General features: G+C 34.3%; 3 protein-coding genes, 1 long non-coding RNA gene and 1 pseudogene across 4 annotated transcripts; 2 read left to right on the top strand and 3 right to left on the bottom strand.

Moving 5' to 3' along the window:
* The first annotated feature begins 1,204 nt into the window (after nucleotides 1-1,204).
* LOC120161379 (65-kDa microtubule-associated protein 4-like) lies at nucleotides 1,205-5,768 on the top strand. Its single transcript, XM_039171657.1, has 13 exons — nucleotides 1,205-1,379; nucleotides 1,771-1,857; nucleotides 2,236-2,433; nucleotides 2,538-2,792; nucleotides 2,978-3,187; nucleotides 3,293-3,448; nucleotides 3,767-3,926; nucleotides 4,117-4,268; nucleotides 4,359-4,446; nucleotides 4,546-4,619; nucleotides 4,753-4,827; nucleotides 4,927-5,194; nucleotides 5,296-5,768. The coding sequence occupies exons 2-13, from the start codon at nucleotides 1,786-1,788 to the stop codon at nucleotides 5,733-5,735; spliced, it is 2,148 nt and encodes a 715-aa protein (XP_039027588.1). The 5' UTR covers nucleotides 1,205-1,379; nucleotides 1,771-1,785; the 3' UTR covers nucleotides 5,736-5,768.
* Nucleotides 5,769-7,951: 2,183 nt separating this feature from the next.
* LOC120161380 (AT-hook motif nuclear-localized protein 1-like) lies at nucleotides 7,952-9,774 on the top strand. Its single transcript, XM_039171658.1, has 5 exons — nucleotides 7,952-8,305; nucleotides 8,857-8,924; nucleotides 9,008-9,139; nucleotides 9,321-9,482; nucleotides 9,618-9,774. Exons 1-5 carry the CDS (start codon nucleotides 7,999-8,001, stop codon nucleotides 9,768-9,770), a joined length of 822 nt encoding a protein of 273 aa, XP_039027589.1. The 5' UTR covers nucleotides 7,952-7,998; the 3' UTR covers nucleotides 9,771-9,774.
* Nucleotides 9,775-10,270: 496 nt separating this feature from the next.
* On the bottom strand, nucleotides 10,271-10,750 carry LOC120161381. The gene is made up of 3 exons (XR_005519478.1): nucleotides 10,608-10,750; nucleotides 10,389-10,512; nucleotides 10,271-10,312 (listed from the first exon to the last, which is right to left on the bottom strand). It is a non-coding gene; the product is annotated as an uncharacterized LOC120161381 (long non-coding RNA).
* Nucleotides 10,751-14,263: 3,513 nt separating this feature from the next.
* Nucleotides 14,264-15,653, bottom strand: LOC120161138. Its single transcript, XM_039171401.1, has 7 exons — nucleotides 15,465-15,653; nucleotides 15,317-15,373; nucleotides 15,102-15,227; nucleotides 14,874-14,946; nucleotides 14,689-14,781; nucleotides 14,493-14,606; nucleotides 14,264-14,388 (listed from the first exon to the last, which is right to left on the bottom strand). The coding sequence occupies exons 1-7, from the start codon at nucleotides 15,599-15,601 to the stop codon at nucleotides 14,335-14,337; spliced, it is 654 nt and encodes a 217-aa protein (XP_039027332.1). The 5' UTR covers nucleotides 15,602-15,653; the 3' UTR covers nucleotides 14,264-14,334.
* Nucleotides 15,654-16,296: 643 nt separating this feature from the next.
* Nucleotides 16,297-25,520, bottom strand: LOC120161212 (annotated as a pseudogene).
* Between the last annotated feature and the right edge of the window lie 1,096 nt (nucleotides 25,521-26,616).

Here is a 26,616-nt window from a genome sequence, read left to right as displayed (position 1 = left end):
TCACCCATGTTAACGGCTGTTAATGTTTAGTGATCGATTTATTATTATTTATAAATTGATATATCAATGATTAATTAATTAATTTTGAAACTTCAATGAGAAAAATGAAAAATTATTCAAACATTAGTGACTATTTGTGTCATTTACCCTTATTTTTAATTCGTAAATAATTGTTTTATATAAATATATATTAATCTAGTGAGTATATTCGATTTGTTATTTATAATAGGTGATTTTGGGAACAATTAAGCTTGATTCCTTGCAAAGAACAATGACTCTGTTCAGGGGTAGATGCACCGAGTCTCCTAGTAGACTAAGTGCATACCATTATTTTAAAAAAATAATTAAATTAAATTTAAAGTGTTGAAGAAAAAGTAAAAAAAAATTATATACCTATTATTCTTTTAAAAAGAATATTAAAATTTTAGACTCCATATTTTAATTTTTAGATTCCTCACGTCACTCACTCCGGTTAACAGCTTCAAGTTTGAAAAGCTTTGGCTCCGAAAAGCGGGTGGTCGGGACCTTCTTTCACGGATTGGTATTTGAAAAACATATCAGCAATTTGGTTCGCCAAATTCAACTTTAAAAAATTCAAATAGTTGTACAATTACACGCTGCAGCAACTTTTGAATTTCAAAAGCACAGGTTAAGATTTATTGATCCCCACCGTCGACCTAATCATCATAATAAATGCAACGCAATCATACTATACGAATGCATATAATTCTCTAGAAACACCAACCATAAATCTCTCTTTTTAAAAAAATAATTAGAACAATAAAATTTATTATATACTCTTTTTGTTACGTCATTTATAATTTTAATCAAGAAGAATTATTTATCTTATTTTTTATATCATTTTTTCAACGATGAATCTTCACTGCTTTTATATAAATATGAAATTAAATAGTTACTTAAAAGTTAATATGAGTGAATTAGTGATATAAAAACCTCAATGAATTCTTTAATTAACATCATTAATAATATAATAAGAAAGGATCACGAAATAATTTCTTGATAATAACATTTTTTTATTTAATCATCAATATTTAATATATTAATTAACAAATTTAGATCTATTTTTTTAGAGACTATCTTTTCAATCTAATTTACTTCATTATCAGATTTTTTTTATTTGATTTCGAGGCAGTGGACAATGACATGTCAGCATCTATTTAAATTTTCACCTTTATGCCCGCAACGCCCTACATAACGCTCTTTCCCGCTCACAATCCCTCGCTGAAAATTCAAGCGTTACAATACATTTTCTCTTTAGCTACTTTTGCCATCGATTCCCTCATCTAATTTATTTTGGCTTTCCATCTGGGATTGGATCTCTGATCATCAATCATCGGGTTCGGTACTCAGCGACTACAGTTAATTACGAAAACTTTCATTTTTCTTTGATCATGCTTGAATTTCTTTTCTTTACTTTGAATCGGATTTTTTTGTTCATATGTTCAATTTTAGCTTAATTATGATGGCTTTTGTTTGTTCTGCGAGAATGCAAAAGAAAAACTGTTAAGAAAACACTTTTTTACTGTAAGGCTTTTAATCATTGTGTTATTCACTCGATTGATAATCGATAATCAATACGGAGTGTTTCACTTTTTTTATCTCTATTTTTTTTAGAAATTAAACGAAAATAATCCGTGAATTTGCATCATCATCATGATCAGATTCTATTTTCCCGTTCTAGTTTACTTGCAATTCTACAGCCCAGAAAACCAATTTTTACGAGGCTAAAGAGGCTTCTTCTTGTTGCAGAATATTGCCGGCTCCATGTCAAATCATTATAGTGAACACTTTGCGCGCATTGAAAAATCTTGCGGCTCTTTACTGTGTGAATTACAGGTCCTCCTTAAGATCTCTCAAAGCATATTTTGTAATTTGGTATTGTTTGCAGTTTAGTTGGTGTGTTATTTTTTTTTATGTCTTAATACATGAGTTAGCTATAATATAGCTTCATTTGATAATCTTTTGCCCCTTACATGACTTTGTTTGAACAAAGAGGAGGAAAATATTTTACTTATTTTGAAGACGTGTTATTATTTACTTGAGTTTTTGCTCGTCTTCCTAATTTTAAGTTTAGTTTTGTATTAATTATTCTTTATATCAATAGAAACCATTTTAATACTCCTGTAATAATTAAGTTTTTCCTTACTATGAAACTAATGTAACCAAACGTGACATAAATGTTTTAGAAAGTTACCATTATTTTATTTATTACAGAAAATACGGGATGAAGTTGGAGAGGCTGATGATGAATGGGATACAACGCTTTTTGAAGTTGAACGAGAATGCCACCAGGTCTACACGAAAAGAATAGAAGAGGCTAAAGAATGTAGAACTAAATTGCAACGAGGAATTGCCAGTGCCATGGCAGAACTTTCAGATATCTTTACTTCTATGGGAGAGAACTCGGTGCGTGTAAGTGCAGTTATTAGTGTATAATCAATAGATTTGTATTTGTTAACATGGGCTTGTTTTGGATTTTGTAAAGTGTTTTCATGTAATTAGTTATATTTATTCAGTATGATTTGAAGCCTGGTGGGAACTTGAAGGAAGAGCTTGAAGCCATTATTCCACTGTTGGAGGATATGCGTTGGAAGAAAGTGGAAAGAACTAATCAATTTGTTGGAGTTGTAGAGCAGATACAAAATCTATCAAATGAGATTTTGGGGGTTAAAGAACAAAATGGAAATAAGGTGTTTGTTGACGAGACCAATCTGTCACTAAGAAGACTTGAAGAATTGCATAGTGAGCTGCTTGATCTTCAAAATGAGAAGGTTAGTCTCTATGATTGGTTATCCCTTGACGACAATACTAGCAGCAAGTCTTGATATTTGAGAGCATATAATTAGTGTCTTATTCTGATTGACAAGTCGCATGTCATTTTGGATTTTACTGATATATTTGAGCAGTACTTTCAAAATGATAGCTATTACTGATATAACTTTAAAGTCATTTGCAGATCAAACGTTTGAATCAGGTGCAAGACCACTTATATACTATAAACTCACTGTGCACAGTTCTTGGTATGGATTTGAAACAAACAGTTTGCAGAATCCACCCTAGCTTGGATAATTTGAATGTAGCAAAAGATGTAAGTAACAATACCATTACAAGGTTGGTTGCTCAAATTCAAAGCCTGCAGGAGCTAAAGCTAAAGAGAATGCAGAAGGTTAGTACGATAATAGAAATAGTGATTTTCCCCCTATATGTTTTAAAGCCTTGAACATTTGTTTGTGTTTGGTACTTCTGACCCTTTGTGCTGTGCCTCTACCAGATTCAAGATCTTGCATCTGCTTTGTTGGAGCTTTGGTATCTGATGGACACGCCAATGGAGGAACAACAGATGTTTCTGAATGTTTCCTGTAAAATTGCAGCTTCTGAACCTGAATTTAAAGAGCCCAATATGCTTTCCCTTGACTCTATTAAAAAGGTTAGGACATATCTTAGTCTAAATGGCCGTAAGGCTAAAACATCTACATCAACATAGAATGAATCAAAGACTAACAGAAATACTAATAAAGATTGTAAAGTGTGAGCTAAGAAATAAAGCTTAAGGAGAAGGAAGACAGCTTCATTCGGTTTTCCCTGAAAGTCAACAATACAAAGCAATAACCTATATACAGAATGTCACAGTTTTAATAACTATATATTGACCCATATGATGACCTATTCTTCCTTTATTTATCCAATATGAGTTTATATGGAAAATGGCTTGTATAGAACTCTCTGTATGAGTGAATTCCTGTAGGTTGAGGAGGAAGTGTCTAGGCTGCAGTTACTCAAAACATGTAAAATGAAGGAAATTGTTCTGAAAAAGAAGGTTGAATTAGAGGACATGTGCAGAAGGACTCACATGGTAATGGGAGCACTTATTTCAAAAGATTACTCGATTGAAGCTATGGAATCTGGTAAGTATCACAATGCATTGCTAGTTATATTATTTTTATAACATGAATATATTTGTTTTGTTGCCCTGCGAACATGAAGTTTTCCAATTTTTGAGCAATGTCTTTTAATTAAACTCTAAAACAAACTCTGCCAGGAAGGGCCATGATTCACCAATACTTTTTTTGTTACCCTACTGAAAATGTTTTGCAGGTGCCATTGATCCTCTGTACTTGTTGGAAAACATTGACCTTCAGATTGCTAAGGTTAAAGAGGAAGCTGTCAGCCGCAAAGAAATACTTGAGAAGGTGGAGAAGTGGTTGGCTGCTCGTGAAGAAGAGAGCTGGTTGGAAGAGTACAATAGGGTTGGAATCAAACTCATCCTGTTTATATGGAATAATGTGCATTCTTGTTTCCAACAACTTTTTAGAGACTTACTGACTGACAAACTTTAGGATGACAACCGTTATAATGCTGGAAGAGGAGCACACCTCATTCTGAAACGGGCTGAGAGAGCTCGAACCGTTGTTAACAAAATTCCTGGTAAATTTCTCCAGCAAACTGATTTACTAGGCAATAAATGTAATGGAAATCAGGAGTATGGACTTTTCAGTTCCATAATTTTCAATTCTTATGGTGTAGCAATGGTGGAGGCTTTGACTTCAAAAACTATAGCTTGGGAGAAAGAGAGAGGGGCTGAGTTCTTCTATGATGGAGTAAGCATTTTCCAAATTTCTATTAAGATTTTTTATCGAAGTTGAGCTACCAATTGTCATTTCCTTGTTTTCTAGTAAATGTTTTTGTTTTCTTTATATGTAATTGTATGATGATGTTTTCAATTGCTTCTAGGGACGACTTCTTACTATGCTCGAGGACTACAGCAGCCTAAGGCAAGAAAAAGAAATACAGACGCAGAGACACAGAGTATGCTCTCCTATTTGATTTTTTTCTTTTAAGCCTCAGTTTGATACAAGTTTCTCATCTTAACCTGTGTTTGAATTGTTTGGGGTTTATTGTTTAAAGAACCAAAAGAAAATTCACGGGCAGCAGATGACAGAGCAAGAAGCACTCTATGGTTCAAAACCCAGTCCATCCATGACCGGGAAAAAGGCTTCTAGAACTCCAACAACCGTTGCCAATCATAGGAAACTCTCATTTGGTGGAGCAATGCTTCAGCAAGTAAAGCGTGAGAAACCTGCTAGCCATCTCAAACCCAATAAGAAAGCTGATTATATGAACGAAAACAGCTTGACAAATCATCAGAGATCCACTGGCTTTACAACTCACTCAGGTATATTTTAATCTTATAACCATATTATAAGGCAGTCATTTTTTTCAGCCATGGGATATATTAGACCTTTTACATTGGAAAATTTGTGGATGTTGTTGTAGGAAGGAGAAACTCGGAGGTTCCTGGTCGTGTAGAAAAAAAGCAGCCTCTAAGTGCAGCAAAGATGCGTGTGATTGAACCACCGGCAGTTCGGAAGCCTCTTTCTTCGGTTTCTTTTGCGGTGAACAACAATGCTAACGGTGTGAATCCCATTGAAGATCAGAAAAAAGTGCAGAACGAACAAAAATCAAGCCCCGGTTGTAAGACACCGATGGCTAAGGCTTCCAAGACAACTTTGAATGAAGATGAAAAGGGAACCCCTGAAACAATGCCTATCCCAATGCCAAAAACTCCTTCAACGGTGTCAGCTCCCATGCTTATGGCAACAACACCGGCTACTCCAGCAACCTTGGGTGCTTATAAATTTGGAAAGATACTTGAACAAGTTCAACACATTGAATACTCTTTTGAAGAGGTTAGAGCTGGGTTTCTTCTGTCTTAAAGCTCCTAAAAAACGAGCGGTAATGAATTCCTAGCCTTACCTTATTGCTTCCTAACTTTTCTGTTTGAGTTTCTTTATACAGGAAAAAGAAAACAGAGTTTGTCCTTTGTACTTGTCTGTTTGCAGAGTCAAATTTGATTGACTGTTCTATATGATTGAACTTTCTTACTGTAAATTGTAACCAAGAATATCCAACCATGGACTATGTGTGGAAGCATACTTGGATAATAAACAAAGATTGATGGTGTTTGTGCAAATCATAGGACTTCTCTGTTTTTTTAAACCAATTTCTAGTGTATTATTTTATTTCATTTGTCATATCAGTAATCGTGAAGACCCTCATTTTCTAGGTAGTCATTAAGTGATCGGACCAAATCCGAAATTTTCAATTACTGGTTTGGGTAAAGTTGGGGACAGCTCATCTTAAATAATCTTTGATAGAAAATTCAATGATTATTGACCGATCTTATGCTGGGTGAATTTAAATCATAATCTAATTATAGGGTAAATTACGTATTTAGTCACCTATTTATTCTCGTGGTTCATTTTGGTCACCAAAATACTTATTTTTTTCAAAAACATACATAATATTACATTTTATTTCTGTTTTGATCACTCGTTAAAAAAATAATAGTGATATTGATATGTCACTATAAGGTAATGTCATATTGCCATTGAAAAATAAAAAAATATCACGTCAACTGTTTTGTTTATTTTTATTGACGGGCGGGTGACCAAAATGGAACAAAAATATAATGTTAGCTATGATTAAAAAATAGTTAGATGATCAAAATGAAACCACAAGAACAAATAGATAACTAAATATGTAATTTACTTATAATTATAATTACCTAAGTAATAATTAAAATTTAATATATAACATGAAAAACATTAATTCAAGGTTAGTGTAAATTTATATTTTTAATAGAATATAATGCATAAAACCATTTAGATTCAATATAAATTAGATTAAGTATGTTTGATAAATTATTGAAAATTTTAATTGTTCTAATAAAATTTTAACATTTAACCTTTTAAAAATGTTAAGTAATCATATTAAAATTTATTGATGTTTTTTTATAAAAACGCAATAGGAAAAGAAATAGATAATTTATTATCTAATGTTTAAAATGAAAATATTTATTACCAAAAAATATTTTAAAAAAACTATATAATAAATAAATTTTAAAATAAAAATTTACTGTTATTACAAAATAACTAATTAATTTTTAGCAATTATATCAAGTACTTTTACCACAAAAATTTATTTATATATGAAATTTTACTTTAATAAAAAAAAACCAATAATAACTACGTGGCTGTCTCTCGGACAGGCCATAATCCGGTCCCTTTTTATATATATATTTATATATTTCTTGACTGAAAAGAAGGAGGTGGCATAACCGTGAATAAAACGAGAAGTAAAGGGTATAATCTACTCTAAGATATTCAAATTATTAAATTGACAAACAAGACAAAAAGCAGGTCAGCGGCAATAAAATGGTCGGCCCTTCAACGCTAACTTTGCAGCTTTAAATGAAAGACACACAAATAATATATTTTAGTGGATAAAAACTACCTTTTATTTGACCAAATTACTGTTTTACCCTACTTTAATTAAATTTTCGAATTCAATTTCCCCCGAACGGACGTGAAATTCCTCATTAACCAAAATTTTATTTATTGGGGGTTATCACTTTTACCTACTAATTAATAATCATTTAAACCTTATTAAAATATTTTCATTTTTGTATTTTCTTCACTCAATTCAGAAAGCAGTTTCTCAGCTAATTAACATTTTTGAATTTCTAAGTTACAGGTAAATGATCTTTTAACTTCAAAGTTCTCTAAGTTTACTCTTCTTTCTTTTTTAGTTTTATTTAAAAAAAAGGAAAATCAGTGCTTTAATTACTTGCTCATTTTCTTTCTTTGAGATGAAGTTGAATGCTTAGAAAAATAGGAAAAAATTTTTCTTAGGTTGATTATGTAATTTTTTTTATGTCAGTGTAAATTTCCATGCTTTTGATTTTTTTAGTATGTGTTAAGGGACTGATATGTGACCTAAACAGAAAGTTGAGCTTTGAGTATTAGCAGGTTTTGTCCCCTTGAAATGCCTTGGATTTTTTTTTCTTTTTACAATTTTGCAGAATATCTTTCGGGTATTATTATTATTATTGTTGTCTATGGTTGATAAATTTATGTTTTGTAGGTGATTTGGCCTTGAATCTGGAAGTTCTGATATATTTGTAGGGCAAATAGTTGCATGGAAACAAATTCAGGTTATCATATGGCGCCAAGTACTGAAAATGCCGTTCACATTGCTGGCGGCTTATTGGCGGTTGATGTTCCGCCAGTTAGTGTGGGGTTTACCGGTAGTACAGAAAAGAAGAAGAGAGGTAGGCCTAGAAAATATGGACCAGATGGGGCAATGGCAAGGGCATTGTCACCTATGCCTATTTCCTCATCGGTTCCGCCCGGCACGGCTGAGTTTCCGAAAGGAGGAAAGCAGGGGAGAGGCCGAGGCGGCGGTTACCAGATTAAGCATAAGGGAACGGAAATGGAGAATTTAGGTAATGAAGGTTACCCTTTGGAAGAAAGTTTATTTCTTTTAGTTCAAGTTTTAGCAAGTTGTTTTTGGGTTTCCAGTTCTGCCACGTTATAGATTTAGTAATGTTTCTATTTTCTGAGGATAATTTGATACAAAATGTTATTTTTTTAATATAAAAATTTATACAATTTATAATAATTTTGATTACAATCGATAATGTTACATTAACCTAAAATGTTATTTGTCTACTTTAAAAACTTACACAATTGATAATAATTTTGATTATAATCGAAAATATCTTGACAATAATTTTTTATGTTGAAACTAGAATAGTTATACAATTTACATGGTTTGTTACGAAAAAAACTAATATTTTTAGTTTCAATTTAAAATCTTACCCAATTTAAATAATTACGCAATAAACTTTTAAATTATAACTAATTTATATTTTTTTTAAGTCTTATATTAACTTATTGTATTTAATACTTGTTCTACTTTCGTCTCTTCCTCTATATTTAGCAAATAGTTTTTTGTACTTTTAACAGCAGAATTCCATATTTACATGTTTTATAGGTGAGTTGGCCGGAACTTCCGTCGGAACAAATTTTACGCCACATATCATCACTGTCAATCCTGGCGAGGTATGTTCCGTCGGAAAGAGATAGCTTTGTTAAGTATCAGTAGTTCTAAAAAATATTCATCTATGATTTTGTTGGCGTTTAAGGATGTAACAATGAAGGTGATATCGTTTTCTCAACAAGGACCAAGAGCCATTTGCATCCTATCCGCTAATGGAGTCATTTCAAATGTTACACTTCGTCAGCCTGATTCTTCCGGCGGTACACTTACGTATGAGGTTAGGGACAATTCTTTAAACTATAGTCTTATTAAATTAGCTGGTACATTGATGATTCTAATTCGATCATGCTTGACTATGGTTTCTAGGGCCTGTCTTAGTAACCAATTGTTCATCTTCTACGGAAAACTAAGATCCTAATCCTTAAAAGAAACGTTGATCCCTGCTATTCTCTTTGTAGGGTCGTTTTGAGATACTGTCCTTGTCTGGTTCCTTCATGCCTACGGAAACTCAAGGAACTACAAGTCGATCTGGTGGGATGAGCGTCTCATTGGCGAGCCCCAATGGACGCGTTGTTGGCGGAGGTGTTGCTGGCCTTCTCGTAGCTGCTAGTCCTATACAGGTAAACCCTTCTACTCTAACGGAGAACAAAACATGCTTGCCACCGACTTTTGTCCGAATCATGGAAAACCGGAATTAATCTCTGGCATTCTAAAATTCCCTGCATCTCTTGGCTAATCTTTCGTCGAATAATCAGGTTGTCGTGGGCAGCTTTTTACCGGGCAACCAGCACGGCCAAAAGTCCAATAAGCAGAGAAACGAGTCCGTATCTGATGCTGTTGCAAACATAGTCGACGAACCTGCATTAGACATGGGAAAAGAGGATGGCATTGGCGTACAACATTCGTAACAAAACTTCGCTACTGCTAATTTCTGAACAGAAAATTGGGGCAACATACAGGAGCCAAGAATTTCAGCAACTGATATCAACATATCTTTGCCTGCAATCTAGTTTTGTAACTTAACATATCATTCATCTTGGCCCCAAATTTCTTTGGGCAAAGTGGAGTTCATGAGTTCTTGAATATTAATGTAGGATAAAGTACGTTCCTCGTATTCACCTAGGTTTTAATGTTTCAGATAAAAACATTTTTTTTGAACGATTCCTATCTAGGGAAGGAGAAGAGAAATTTTACTCACAATAAATTTTGAATCTACAGTTTATGAGAGAATTAGAGGAGTCAACTGAGAGATTTTAACTACCTGCTATAGAGATTGTTAACAAATAAAGACATCTTTTGTGTTTTTTTTACTGAAGAATCTTAATAAATCCATGACATTAATATGTAAATAAAAATATTAATGGTAAAAATAATCCATACCACAAAACAAGGTGGAATATTCACACTAAAACCTGTTTAACAATCATAAAGTCCTACAACACAAAGCAACCTGTAACAGATGTAATAGGGGAATTGGTTCAAAACGATCAAAATAATAAATAAATATAAAGTGGTGTTGTTATTACATAGATAAAAAAAAAAACAAAAATGATAATAAGATAGCCAAATTTAATAAGTCGTTCCTCTTTCCAGTTGAACTTGTTATCAAAGATCTCAGTTACATCAATCAAATGCGCTTTCGATCGATACCTGTTCATTAATTTTCAAAATCATGTCAGATTTTTTTTTCTTCTTTAAAAAAAACAAAAACAAAACAAAGCAACGAGGATAATATGTGAACTTACAATTTGACATTATAGTGTAAATGCGGGAGAGACATGAAACACAAAAATACTTGTCCTGCCGATAAACAGACGAAACAAAAAACGGCCTGGACTAAAAATTCCGGCACGGTAACCTTGTTTATCTGTGACGCAGAATCATTACATGGGTCAGTGTAATCGAATTTTCTTGCTAGCAACGGTAAGCAAGCTACTGTCCGACCGTGTGGGAATGTTTATTAAATGTATTTTTATATTAAAGCTTTTTACACCTAAAATCTTAAGGTACCGATCAAACAATTTTAATAATAAATGAATTATTGTTATTTCTTGAGATCTCGAATTCAAAAGTCACATATATAAAGATATGAATATTTAATATTAACTAATCACAAATCTTTTTTAAAAAAAAAATTAAAGTAAAAATATTATTGGAATACACTTTTAAATCTAAACCCAAAAATATTTTTTTTTTCTATTACTTTTAAATTTTAAAAATCACGTTTCGAGTGAAATTGTATTTTAATCTTTAAGTTTTTTATATCAGTTATATCTACTCAGTAGTAATTTTTATATTCTAACATGTGAATTTTATATGTGTGCTTTTATGGAAATTATATTAATAAAATTATAGGATAATATTTTAATTATGTGCTTAGTTCACAATTTTAATTGTAAACTTTTATTGTAATTTTAAATATTTTTTTGATAAAATTAGTTGTTTTTTATTTTGTAAGCATTAAATTAATATTTTATATAAAATTAAAAAGATAAAAATAACTTTTTTAAAAAAATTAAAAATTAAAATCTTATTAGCGTAATATTTAATTAAATACTTTTAACAATTTAATAATTAAAATATCATTAATTTATTATATAAATAATGAAAATATATTTTTAAAAACATTATTGATAGGCAAAACTGAGAGGTAACAAAAAAAAAATAGTGATCAAAAGTGAATAAAAATAAAAAGAAGTGATGGTTTTGATAGTTCAGTTTATATTTTAAAAAAATTAAAAAAATGAAAATTTAAACCTAAAATATATAAATATTAATATCACATTGTAGTCAGGTTTATTTTCCTCTTTTGTGGACCCAGGTCTTTGAGTTTCTTCCACCATGACCAAGCTGCAATCTGACTGGTCCTCCGTACGACAACAATGGATGGTACTTTTGTTCTTTTTTATCTGCAGATTTCGTTATTTAATGTTGTTGTATTACTTTTCGTAAATTGCAGACTTCTCCAAAATCTCTGAACTCTTATGTTCTTTTAGCCTACCCTTTGTTTTTACAACGCAAAACTTAACATACAAACTTGATTGAAAGTAATGGAATTTAGGCATTCAAGGGTTTTTTAGCACTTAAAAGGTGTTTTAAGTCCTAATTAGCATGAATTTTCGGTTTTAGTCTTTAAAAATGGCGAGCTACTTTGAATCAAAGGAATTGAAAGCTTTAGGGAGAAATTAAGAAACTTTGTGGAATTTGCTACTAAGTTTTCTTGCCTCCTATTTTTCAAGTAGTAAAACTACTACATTTGTGTGTGTGTGAAATTAGTCTATGGGTCACGGATTTTTAAATTAGTTTTTGCTTCAAATGTATGAAACAAGGATTTAAATTACGGTTGCGGCCTATTTTTCGGTTGCGTTGTGCATATCAGATGCTATTTCGGTCGTTGCATTGTGTTTCAGATGACACCGTTATTTAAATCCCTGGTCGGAAAGGATCCAGTACTTGATTAGACTTCCATTTTAGAAAGGGTATAGAACTGGGCAAGCTTTAATCCAAGCTATCATCATATGTTTGATAGTTTCTCGAACGATGTCATTCTTGTTATGGAACTCTAGAAGAGAGCAACCTTACATGTCTGCATAATCATATAGTTGAGAAAGTAAAGGAAAATGTACGGCCTTTATTCATTCTCCCTCTTTGGACCAAGATCATGAACAGTAATACATAACTGGACTTTAGGTGGTGCATCTTGTTGTTTTCAAGGAAGCATTAATGGAGATGGAAAGAGGTGAAATCTTATTTTTTTAACATTGCAGAGCAGATAAAATGCCTTATGGCATCCTCAGGATTTCAAGCTGATGTGAAGGCTTTCCAAAAGCCTTTTTTTTAGATTTCAACTTTAAAAAATATGGCGGAAATTTGTTTTGCAACATGAATTATGGCTTCACTTGACTTTTCGCATTAATAAACTGTTCTATAATAATTGCAATGACAAAGGCAATTTAGTTTTGATGCAGCTTAGAAATTTAAGGACAAAACTATAACCATTAATGCTTTGTCTGTGCTTTCTCAAAATACAGATGTACCAGCATCAGTAAAACAAGAAAATGAGCTGCCCTGCAATGGCTGAACTGCTTTCCAACACCCTGTATTACAAGCGCTTCTTTCCTTATTATTCTTTAATGTTTTGGGTGGCCTTGATAATGAAGGTAATCTGCATTAAGGTGCTAGTTTTTAAGCCTTTACTTTCCCATTCTGAATAGGCTTAAATATACATTTGGTACATGAATTAGGCATCTTCTCCCAAGTTGGTACTTGAAGAATTTTTGCTCCCAAGTTGGTACATGAACTAGACATCTTTTCCTAAATTCTTTAGGTACCAACTTGGGAGAAGATGCCTAGTTCATATACCAACTTGGGAGCAAAAGTTCTTCAAGTACCAACTTGGGAGAAGATGCCTAGTTCAGGTGCTAACTTGGGAGCAAAAATTCTTTAGGTATTAACTTAGGAAAAGATGTCTAGTTCATGTACCAAAATATATTTACGCCTTTTGGACACGAATTAATATGCTTATGTTCAACCATTAGGAAAAGGTTGTCTTCACATACGATGCTGTTGGTTCCTAAGAGATGGTCATCATGCCTTTCTAGGATAGCCAACTAAAATCCCCTATCCCTTTCCTATTGCCTGTTACTCGCTATATATTTTTTCCATTTAAACTTCTAAATTTTGTCATCTAAATTCGTCGATCTCTAAGGATGCTGTTACTCCACTTATGGAAGCTGAAGCTATTGATGTGCTGTTTTTGCATCAGCATCCGAGGGAGATATCTACACCGTGAGTTCTAGTGGTTCTAGTTTCGATGATTCCTCAGCTTCATGTACGTTGTTTGCAGATAAGCTTGTTTGTTGTTTCCGATGAGACTTACTATGGATCTCAGATCATGAGCATAAATATCGAACTCATATGTGCTACCTTCAAGTTACCCGCAAACAATAGATTTCTCCTCCCTAACACACACTCTTGGTGCTTCAGTCTTGTTTACCTTTCTTTAAGAATGTCAATTCCATGTCCAACTCTGCTTTTTCTATTTCAGGGTGACAAAACATGAAATTGTCATCGTAAATGGTGACAGTATCCACCTCGAATATATGGATCCGAGGAAGGATTGATGATGGTTTTCAGTGCTAAGCCAGTTTAGAGCCCTTGCAGAAGCGGAATACTCTAAATTTAGGTAATGGTCGTTATATTTTCACCTGAGTCCTTGAATTAATATACCTGCTGGTACATTTGAACTGTTTTCTTGTATTCCGACCATAGTGATATTTATAAAATCTTAGTTGATTGATGTTAGGCCAAGAAACAGGCACTTAATGTTCTGTTTTGTATTTGGGTAAAGGGAAAAATAATGAACTGGTAATTATTAATTATATAAAAAAAAGTTAGTTGTAAATGTTGAAATTCTATTATTAAATCTTTAGATACTACATTTAGAAAAATAATTGGAGCAAAGCAAGCACTCTAAAACGTTTCTGCTGAAGCCCATCCTTTCTTTTCCAACTCCCTTCTCAATGCCTGCAAGGAGAAAAAAGATGTCAATTTTATCAGTTAATTTACGACTAAACTTTTGCTTATATTTCTATCGTTTTTTTGTTGTTGTAATAATTTATGCTTTTTACCTTGATTCTTTTCCGGTTGACGTCAAAATCAAAGCTCCCGATCCTTGAAGCCGACCGGTACTCCACGGTTGAATTCCTACCCGGTGGAAACCAGAACTCCACATCATCCACGAACTGTGGAAGAACACACCACATTCAGTTGCCAATTTGCATGTCTGTGTTTGGCAATGAATAAGAACACAACATAAAAACTTACCCCTAATATGGGACTTTGATATTCAACGCGCACGTAATCGTCTTTCTTCTCCACAATTTTGGGTGTATATTTGTCTGGCTTCGTTGCTTTTATCTGCAATATGCCCGTATTATTAGTGATTCTATACTTAAAAATGTCATTTACAATGGGTGTTCAATATTATCCATCAGTTTGAAAAACTTCACCACTTGAAGAAGCTCTTCCATTGCCACTTCTCGTGTCACCGGCATTTTCCTATTACGCCCACCATTGTAATTCCTTTATGTATATAAAAAATCAATGTGCATCACATTTCTTTGACGATCTATGAAAGAGGTCGGCGCACATTTTTCACGCGTTGCGCTGTTTACCCGCCAAAATTGACATTTCCAATTTCAGAAAAAGAAAGAAAGAAAGAAAGAAAAAAGCTTTACCATGGAGGAGCGTAGTGGGTGGTATCACTGACATTCTCGGAGGTCGATATACAATTGTTAGTTGCAGGACAAAGCGAGAGAGATGGCGGATTTTTCTGCACTCCTAGATATTCTGGCTTTTTCCCACTGCCATTCACTCATTCATAGTTTTTTTACCCATTTATAAGAACCCAAAGATGAGCAAAAAATTGAAGAAATGGTGCTTGGACACAAACCTGAAACTGAAGATGGCTCCTACAACAGCCAATTCGCTGCTCCTCAATATTATCTCCCTTCAAAATTAACAGCGAAATTTCAGCTTCGATTCTTACGGATTATGATAAATATATGCGACTATTTAGATCGAGAGATAAGGTAAGTTACCTTCGAGGAATTCGGTGGTGGGGCTTATCGTCAGATTGTGAAAGGACGATGCGCGGAAGTTTGCAGATTTTGTGGAATTGGGGATTCCTTTTGTATTTATAGAGAAAGCTTGGTGACTGCATTGATGCCGTTGCCATCTCTTCCTGCCTCTGTCTCCGTTGCTCGCTATCCTTCAGTCTCTGCTCCTTGCTTGCAAGCTGAGCCTTTTAATAGAGCAGCTTGAACGGCACCGGCCATGTCGTTTCACCACACGTTTATCAATTACTTTTTTTTTAAAACACGTTTATGAAATATAATTTTTTGTTATATAGTAATTTAGTCGCCTTGTTTTTAATATATATCGATTTAAACACCTCAATTTCTAAAGTTTTAAGCACTTTATCTATTTCTATAACACAATAATACGACGTCACTAATAATCAACAAATGGGTTATTTTATCCAAATATAATATTTTAAACTTAATTATAGTTTTGACATTCATTTTTAATTATTTATTGAAATAGTGAATATTTGTGTCACATAAAGTCATGTTAGTCGTATCTTTTGAAATATTCAGTCTTTTTTCTTGGTGTTCAAAATTGGGATGTCGAGTCATAACGCTTTCTGCTGCTGTTGCAAGAGCTTGAACCTTTAGTGCATATACCGTTGTCAAATCAATGACCGTTTTGTTATAAAATGATGATATTAATGACCATTTTGTAACTTTCTGAACTTCAATAGTGAAAAAAATGAACTAATCCAAACTTTAGCAACCGTTCGACGTCGTAATTTATCCAACAATAACCCAACAATTTAAAACTTTGGAGTAAGCATAATTTCAGTAATATAAAAACACATGAAGGATTCCTGCCTCCAATCATGCCTACCATACAACTCTAACTATTCCATAAGAGCCAAGTATGGATTCACTATTGTTGTTAAAGGTTGTTTAGATCACTGCATCCGCAACTATGGCTGTGAAATTCTTGACATGAAATGCAAAATGATTTCCCCATGAAGAATTTACGGATGGTGTTGCCCACAATTTCACTTTCTTGTCAACGCTTGCTGTGGCCAGAACAACCACTTGTTCGTATCCTATTGTTGTAGTTGGAGAAGAAAGGGAAGATCGAGGAAGTGAGCGGGATTCGAATGAGCATGAATTAGGGATGGAGGAGGAACAAGGGTTAGGGATTCTGGGAAGTAAATTGGGAATTGAATTGAAAGAGAGAAATGAAGCACGAGGGGAAAAAGAATTAAAATTACCTGATGGGTTGAAGCAGGCTAAAGTCAGTCAGAACAAGGAGGATAAGCCCAACCGGATGGCCCAGTACCTGTGATAACAAAGAATCAGTTTGTTAGGCAATCTGTTAGTGAAGAATGCCATCTGGCATTTGTTAGATTCCTGTAACAGCCTGTATGAAAATAAAACTGATGTGTAAACAATATTTTCCTTTATGAAATGAATGATGCATTTTTCTTCTCTATCAACTCTCTCTTTCGTCTAAATTCTTCTCCTAAACCTTTTCTTTTCTTTCAATCTATAACAATTGGTAATCAGAGCTACGATTCTGGCAAGGGAAATTTTTTAAGAGCATGCCAAAGAAGAATCAAGCTATGGCGGAAACTGATTTAGCTGGGATTCAGAAACAGATTGAGGACCTAGCTGCGTTGGTGAAACAAGGCCAAAATGAGACAAATCCACCTAAATGGTGCGAGACTCAGGAAAACAGGATTACTGCACTGGAGGCAAGGATGAACACGAATCATGGCTATGTGGAGGATATTTTGAAGATCTTAACGGGCAGAAATGGTGAACAAGAGCAATCTGCAGGTGATCAGGTATACACTCCTAATAGCTCTAAAAATGGGGAGAAAAATCCTGTTTTGGTGACGGTAGTGAAGGATAAATCACGATTCAACTATAAAACTGATGAACCTGGAATTTTGAAGGATAAGCCTGATGCTTGTTTAGCCCTTAAGAACAGTTATAGGCTTGAGAATCAAATGGGGGAAAACAGTAACACTAGACCTATTATGTGGGGACTGGAAGCTGAAAAAAGGGGTACAGGGGGCTCATTTAACAGTTCAGGAAGTATGTGGCACAGACCAAAAATAGAACTTCCTTTCTTTGAAGGAGTTAATCCTAGAGGGTGGATCCAGAAATGTTTGAAGTATTTTTCTATTTGCAGTGTGCCTATGGAACAGAGAGTGGAGGTAGCCACTATGTTTTTAACTGGAAAAGCAGAAATATGGTTTGATGGGTATATAATGCAGAAACACCATGTCAATTGGCATGAATTTGAAGCTGATATTTGTCACAGATTTAGTGATAGATCATTTTCTGATATTGTAGAGGAGTTTACTAAGTTGATACAGAAGGGGTCTGTAGAGGATTATCAGGAGAAGTTTGAAGAGCTACAACCTTATATGCTTCTACAGAATCCTACTTTGACTGAAGAATTTTTTGTGTCACTTTTTATTAGTGGACTCCGAGATGATATTAAGCATAGGGTTAAGGCCTTGGACCCTAAGAGCTTGTGTGAAGCATGTAAACAAGCCAAGCTATATGAACTGTCAGTAGAATTTGAAAGTAGAAGATTCAGGTCTTCTTTTAAGGTCCCACCCTACCCAAACCCCATACCTACATCCAAGACAAATGCCTTACCAGTAGCCACAAAACCTACTTCTATGTCAAATCCAAAACAAAATCTGATAGATTATAGAAGGCAAAACAGTCTCTATTTTAAATGTGGTGAAAAATACATTCCAGGTCATCAGTGTAAAACCAGGCAGTTAAATATGATTACTGAGGAAATTAACACTTCTCTAGTAGAAGTATGTCCTACTGAGGCAGAGCAGTTTCAATAACAAGAAGAGGAGAATCTGGAAATCTCTATGAATGCTATTACTGGCTGCATTGGCCATAATACATTAAGAATCCAGGGAACTATTCAAGGAAAATCATTGAGAATCTTAATTGACAATGACAGTAAACACAGTTTCTTGACTCCTAAATGGGCTGATGCTGGCATACAGGTTAATACTGCTTATCCTTTGGCCATTACTGTAGCTAATGGCCAACAATTGTTCAGTTCTGCTAGATGTAACAAGGTCCAATGGGAAATGCAGGGCCATATTTTTTTACATGATTTTAGGTTGCTTAAATTGGGAGGAAGTGACATGGTCTTGGGAGTTGATTGGATGAAATTATTCAGTCCAATTTTGATGGATTTCAATAATATGACCTTAAGTTTGATCATGGAGGAGAACAAATTTGTATTCAAGGTCAACAACCTTCAACTGAATTACATCAAATATCAGGAGCTACATTACTTAAAATGACTGCAAGGGATTCTGATGTTATGGGCCATATTGTCCTATTAACTATGGCAGGAAACTCTTTCTCTGTTCCTATTGAATTGCAACCTATCTTGGATAAATACAGCAAGGTTTTTGCTGAACCTAAAGAACTACCTCCTCAGAGGACACATGACCATACAATTCCACTGGTATCTACTGCCACACCAGTTAATCTAAGGCCTTATAGATTTCCTCACAATCAGAAGACTGAAGTTGAAAAGCAAATAGCTAATATGCTTTCTTCTTCTATTATTCAACCTAGCAGGAGTCCTTTTGCCTCTCATTGCCTTCTTATTAAAAAGAAGGATAGTACTTGGAGGTTTTGTGTGGACTATAGAAAACTGAACAGTTTGACAATCAAAGATAAATTTCCTATTCCTATAGTGGAAGACTTGTTGGATGAGTTACATGGGGCAGTTTATTTTTCAAAGATTGATTTGAGGTCAGGATATTGGCAGATCAAAATTCAACCAGATGATATCTATAAGACAACCTTTAGAACTCATCAGGGGCATTATGAGTTTAAGGTAATGCCTTTTGACCTTACTAATGCACCTGCTACATTTCAAGCTCTCATGAATGAATTATTCAGTTATTTTCTTAGAAAATTCGTTTTAGTTTTCTTTGATGATATTCTGGTGTACAGTGGCAGTATGAAACAACATGTTGAACATTTACAGGTTGTTTTGGAAGTTTTGGCAGTGAATCGGTTATTTGCAAAAATGTCCAAGTGTTTTTTTGGACAGACTAAGGTGGAATATCTGGGTCATATTATTTCTGCTGCAGGGGTGTCTACAGACCCTAGTAAGGTGGAAGCTATGCATACTTGGCCCAAGCCTAAATCCCTTAAAGCTCTTAGAGGATTTTTGGGGTTGACAGGTTATTATAGAAGATTTATAAGAAATTATGGCATTATTAGCAGACCATTGACACAGATGTTAAAGAAGGATGGGTTTCAATGGACTTCTGCTGCTTGTACTGCTTTTGAAGAACTTAAAAGGGCTATGAGTTCTGCTCCAGTATTAGCTCTACCAGATTTTTCTAAGCCCTTTTATCTAGAAACAGATGCTAGTTCTGGAGGTGTGGGGGTTGTTCTGTCACAAGAAGGTAGGCCTATTGCTTATTTGAGTAAAGCTTTAAGTCCTAGACATTCAGCTTTATCTATCTATGAAAGAGAATATCTAGCTATTCTCTTGGCTGTTTCTAAATGGAGACACCACTTGGAAAGTAAACCTTTTGTGATTAAGACTGACCATGAGCCTTTAAAGTTTCTTCTAGAACAGAAACTGACTACCACTATTCAGAAAAAAGGGTTGACAAAGCTGTTGGGATTAGACTATACTATTCAGTATAGAAAAGGAAAATTGAATGTGGCTGCTGATGCTTTATCTAGGAGATGGGAGGAGCAGGCTCAGTATTTGGCTATAGGAGTGACAGTTTTGGTGCCTACTTTGATTCAAGAAATTGAAGAAAGCTACCAAGGTGATTCTTTAGCTCAGAATTGGATTTCAATTATGACTATTACTCCTTCTGCTGACAGTAAGTGGAAATATTCTAAGGTTGTTCTTCGATATGATGGGAGAGTTTATGTTGGAGCTAATGGGAGCCTTAGAGTGAAGATTATTCAATCTCTACATGATTATGCTCAGGGGGGACATTCTGGGGCACAAGCTACATATTACAGAATCAGGGCAAATTTTTATTGGCCAAACCTAAAATCTATGGTTGCTACTTATGTGAGATGTTGTGAAGTTTGCCAGCAAACTAAGGTTGAACATGTAGCAAAACCTGGTTTGCTACAGCCCCTGCCTGTTCCTAATCAAGCTTGGCAGATTATAACTATGGATTTCATTGAAGGGTTGCCTACTTCTTTTAAGAAAAACTGTATTTTGGTTATTGTGGATAAGTTTACAAAATACAGTCATTTTATGCCCCTATCACATCCTTATTCTGCAGTAGAGGTAGCTAAACTCTACTTAGACAATGTCTATAAATTACATGGTCAACCTCAAATGGCCATCTCTGATAGAGACAAGACCTTTACTAGTTTGTTTTGGAAGGAATTGATGAAGCAATTGGGTACTAAGACCCTTTTCAGCACTGCTTATCATCCTGAAACGGATAGACAAACAGAAAGGGTGAATCAATGCTTGGAACAGTATTTAAGGGGTATTTGTTTATATCAACGTAGACAGTGGGCTAAATGGTTACCCCAGGCAGAGTGGTGGTACAACACCACTTACCATACTGCTTTAAAACCGACTCCATTTCAGGCTTTATATGGGTACAAACCACCTATTATGGTTTGGCCTACAGATACTACTCTACAGTCAGTCAGTGAAATCATGCATAGCAGAGAACATACGAGGCAATTGGTTAAACATCAATTGGAATTAGCTAGCAACAGAATGAAGCAGCAAGCAGATAAAGGTAGATCAGAAAGAAATTTTTCTATTGGAGATTTGGTTTACCTCAAATTGCAGCCATATAGGCAGTCTTCAATTGCCCTGCGAAAAAATTTGAAATTAGCAGCTAAATATTATGGCCCCTACAAGGTATTGGAAAAGATAGGGGAAGTTGCTTATAAATTAGACTTACCAGCCTCATCAAGACTCCACCCAGTATTTCATGTCAGTCTCTTAAAGAAATTCATCGGGGACTCCTCGCGTGCTGCAACAGATCCTCCTGCCATAGAAGATGATGGTCAGTTCCGAATCAAACCCTTAAAAGTTATTGGGAGACGAATCGTAAACAGAAATGGAAAACCAATCACTCAACTTTTGGTTCGATGGCAAAATCTGGATGAAGCAAATGATACTTGGGAAGATTATTCGGTCTTACGAGGGCAGTTTCCTACGTTTGATCCTTGGGGACAAGGCTCGTCTCGTGGGGTGGGTATTGTTGTAGTTGGAGAAGAAAGGGAAGATCGAGGAAGTGAGCGGGATTCGAATGAGCATGAATTGGGGATGGAGGAGGAACGAGGGTTAGGGATTCTGGGAAGTAAATTGGGAATTGAATTGAAAGAGAGAAATGAAGCACGAGGGGAAAAAGAATTAAAATTACCTGATGGGTTGAAGCAGGCTAAAGTCAGCCAGAACAAGGAGGATAAGCCCAACCGGATGGCCCAGTACCTGTGATAACAAAGAATCAGTTTGTTAGGCAATCTGTTAGTGAAGAATGCCAGCTGGCATTTGTTAGATTCCTGTAACAGCCTGTATGAAAATAAAACTGTTGTGTAAACAATATTTTCCTTTATGAAATGAATGATGCATTTTTCTTCTCTATCAACTCTCTCTTTCGTCTAAATTCTTCTCCTAAACCTTTTCTTTTCTTTCAATCTATAACACCTATTTAAACAATGCAATTGTAAGCAAAGAAGGAACTGAGGATATCAGACAACTCACACATGCGGTAATAAGTATGTTTTTACCTAGAGGTATCGGTTTAGATGACCACGAAATCCATGTAATATCACCTGCAGCATAAAATGAAGCTTAATTCTAGAATCACAACTAGCATTTCGTAACTAGTATTTAATCATACAAGAAAGAAGAGATCCGAGCCGGGTGACAGTCATCATAGGGTATCAGGACTACGAAAAATATTAGCTTTATGTAGTTAGGCATGACATCGTTTCTATAGATTCAAATGTGAAAATTTGGTATGGATAAGGAGATCAAAAAATAAAACAAAATAAATGTTTGATGCTTGGGATGTACCATCATGGGCCTTTTCAGCTGTATCCAAGACCGCTCCTGTTTCGATGCACAGCCACTGTAATGCTGAACCATGAGTTGTTGCCAGTATCTTTCCATCAGTATTGGAAACACCTTCAGGGTTTTTGGATCCTCATCAAGATGGTATCGAACTTAAAAATCAAATAGAACAGTCAGCAGGCAAAAAATAGTAACTATTAACACAAGAAACAGAAATTAGCTACCCAAGTAGATAAGCTTTGGCACAAAAAATTGTAAATTAGTACATTATTTCAGGTTTTGAAATTTGTCATGTCTTTCAAATTTATGAAAAGTATTTATTTCACCTCCATCCCCTGCCTCGTCTTTCTTTGTAGGTGGTGTAAAAGAAATCAACCTTCATAAAGTTGATTTTTTCTATTTCATCAAGAATGGGAGATAGTATGTAAATAAAAGAGGGCGAAAGACTAAGGGGTGCTGACAGACCATTGATGTTCCAAATTCTTATTGAACCATCCTTGGATGCTGTAATAATTTGCTCCGAGTTTGGAGAAAAGCATAACCAAGTTACTGCACTCTGGACATTTAGGAATAAGAAACAGAAAAATGGAAAGGTTAGGAACAAACAGCAAGTTCAAGGAAAGTTATAAAGCTATTAGCCTGTTTATTATTTCCTATATGCCACGTAGAAGAACAGACAAGAGATGCATTAGCAAATAGAAGTCCAAAGAATTAAAAGTCATTCTCCTATTTGATCAAGATAATTCAAACTAAGAACAGAAATTTCCATCAATATTAAGTACCAAAAACAGAAGTGAGAAGACTTTGTAATTGTTCTCCTATATAAATTATCAAAAACCTCTAACAGTGAAAAAGCAATTTGTCACGTGAAAGAAAATATGTAATTGAGCAAACTGAACACATTAGGAAGATAGCAAATAAGCTTTAACATTATTGAAAGAAATTACGTGCCTTGTGCCCTTTAAGCTGCATAGCTTTTAAAACCTCCTAGACTAAACCATTCTTTGAATACACAATCTCCCACACCTGACAACACAAATACAAATACTTAGTACACTAATAAAACTGAAAGATAAAATGCAGAACTACTATTGCATCTTCAATATAAATGAAAAATATGAACCAAAATATTCACAAAATTATAGAAGGGGAAATCTCACTTCAGTTCTATATGCAGCACATTCATGCCTTGACAATATAAGTAGTGTGAATTCAAATAAACTGGAATGATCATTTATACATAATAGGGCTTAATATCCAATACCTTTCAATAAATAAATGTGCAACTGATTTCTGAAATGCACTCTATGATTTGTGAATCTCATCATGTCAACTATTGACACAATCGTAAATTCGTAATTCAAGATTTCAGAAAAATTATTGGTGATAAGTAACTAAAAATATTAAGGTGTTACTTTAGAATTTAGGCATATTGATCATAGTATTAATATTGTGCAACATTTACAGGGGAATTCAGAGATCTCTACCTTCACATCCGCTGTAAACGCTGCTGCGGCAGCAAGAAAATGGCCATGCTATTTTTTAACTGATTAGTGTCGAAATGCTCTAAAATTTTCCCACTTCTTCCATGCCAAAGTGTAATATCAGTACCTGAGAAGTAACACAGAGTTACTTATATTAGATCTGAATTATATATAGTACAGTTTTGGTAAAATATAAATATGCATTTTGTGATATGGATAATGTCAAACCTTCTGAGCAAGAAGCAATAACGGTACTCCCATCTCCAGTTCCATAACTTGCAGTAGCTCCAGTTAAGGTCAGAATTGCTTGTTTGTCATGAATTTTGTGGTGTTCCCACTTAATTTGTGGAAGAGGGAGTTTTGTCTGCTGCTTGGAGTCATTATAAGTTTTCGGTTTTTCTTCTTGATACATATATAAGGAACAACCACTCATAGCCTGAGAAGCCACAACTATAGACGATGCATCATCAGAAAAAGCAACAGCTAGTGGATGACCTCCAACAGGCAGATTAATTCTTAAAAACCTGCACAACAGTAGCACAAGATAACATTAAGGCTTAAAAGGCAATCCTCCCAAGGTTGTCACTATTAGAAATAGTGCTTCAGTCGTACTTGAAACTTTTACTTGAAGCATCTTCCATCTTATATATCCTCACCACTCCATCAGCGCAAGCTTTTCAGAAACACGAGAAAGCAAATTAAGAATGAAACATTCCATGAATATGAATACACAAGTATTTTAAAAAACCACCAATGGTTCTCAAATACCTGTTGCCAAATTATGTCCATCAGGGGAGAAACACAACCCTGTGACCGAATCCGCGTGACCTTTAAGAGTATTCAAATCCAATGGATGATGACACTTGTTTGAATCCTACATAACATAATAAGAAAATGAGTATTTTTTTAGTCAATTTCTATTATATATATATATACACCGGCCTAAGTCTAAACCCTAGCAATACCAGATTATGACTAAAAGAAAAAAAATTCTCAAAATTCTGGAGAAAACAAAGAAAAAGTCTAATGGCTTGGATAAGTAAATCTTAAATTTCCCGCTTACATTTGTATAAAAATCAGGGGACATAAAATTAAGAAATGGAACTTGAAATTGTGTTGAGAACCCCTTGCTAAATTCATCGCCAATCAACAGAAGAGAAAATAATGACCTTGTCAGAGGCGTGAGAGTGAGATTTAGGGTGAGACTTTTTAGAGATAGACTGAGGCGGCTTTGATTGCTTTTTCGGATCTGAATGAAGCTCCGGTTTGGCAATGGTTCGGACTTCGGATCTTTTTTTTAGAAGGTAGCTTCTGAAAAAAATGAAAGCGATCAGAGCTCCAAGAACAAATGAAAGAGCCGCAATCGCAAGAACTGAATCCATTAGCGAGGGAAGAAATAACAGTAATATTCCATCTCTTTTCGATGACAGAGATAGCAATCACAGCGAGGCGGAACCGAAGCTTTGAGGAGAACTGGAAATGGCTTGGGGTAAGGTGTCAACTTTGTGCTACCCTTTTCGGCGTGGAAATATCGACACCGATGTACACGTGGCGTGGCGTTTGCTCAAAAAAGAAGAAGAAAGGAAACAAACTCTTTCAGTCTTTTGTACAAATAAATCCGTATCCGACTAATGGTCTTAGAAATTGGTTTGCATAATAGTATTTGGGTAAACTACCTATTTAGTCATTCAAATATTTCTTTTTTTATCACTAAATTATTATTTTTATCAAAATTACATCTAAAATTATTTACGATTTGATTATGTTCTGGTCACGCCCATTAAAAGATTAATAATGATACGGATGTATCACTATAACATAATGCCATGTTAGCATTAAAAAATAGTTAAAAATACCACATCAATATCACTGCTAATTTTTTAACGACAGATGACTAAAACAGAATCAAAACGTAAGGTTAGATATGATTTGAAAAATATTAATAGTTCATTGACCAAAACAGAAACTAAGTAATAGGCAGATGACCAAATAGGTAGTTTACCCTAATATTCTAATAATTAAAATTATAATTAAATTTTAAAAGAAATAAACAAATTCATAATTTTAATATAATAAAAAACCATTCAGTATATATTAATAATAAGAAAAATACATAATACCACTTCACTAAAAAATTAAAAATAATTACAAATAGTTAAATATTTTTAACGATTAATTCATATAAATTATGTGCACATTAGATTTAGATATAATATAAGGATTCTACATTTATTCAACAATGGGAAATGATATGGGTATAATATAAGGATTTATTCTACATTTAGATATAATAAGTATTATTAACCTGATCAACAGATCGATCCAAGATGAGCAGATCGCATGTTTCGGTCTGGGGGAAGTTAGGAATAGATTTGTAATTCGAAATACATTGCCAAACACTAATAATAAGCTTTAAAGGAATTAAACTGCGGGTTGCTTCTGGAGATCTATCTTGTTCCCTGGGAGCACGATATCAAAATATGGAAGCTCCTGAAAAATCCAAACCCAGTTATTAATTTAATAGTAAAGCATATGGATTTCAAGGAAAGTGTTGCTATCACAAGAAAAATCGGCATAAAATTTTCTCACGAGGCATATAAAAGCATAA

This window comes from Hibiscus syriacus, unplaced genomic scaffold (genome assembly GCF_006381635.1).
Source record: "Hibiscus syriacus cultivar Baekdansim isolate YM2019G1 unplaced genomic scaffold, ASM638163v2 tig00111398_pilon, whole genome shotgun sequence".
In the NCBI taxonomy this organism is placed as follows: Eukaryota; Viridiplantae; Streptophyta; class Magnoliopsida; order Malvales; family Malvaceae; genus Hibiscus; species Hibiscus syriacus.
This window is presented reverse-complemented; position numbering and strand designations above follow the sequence as displayed.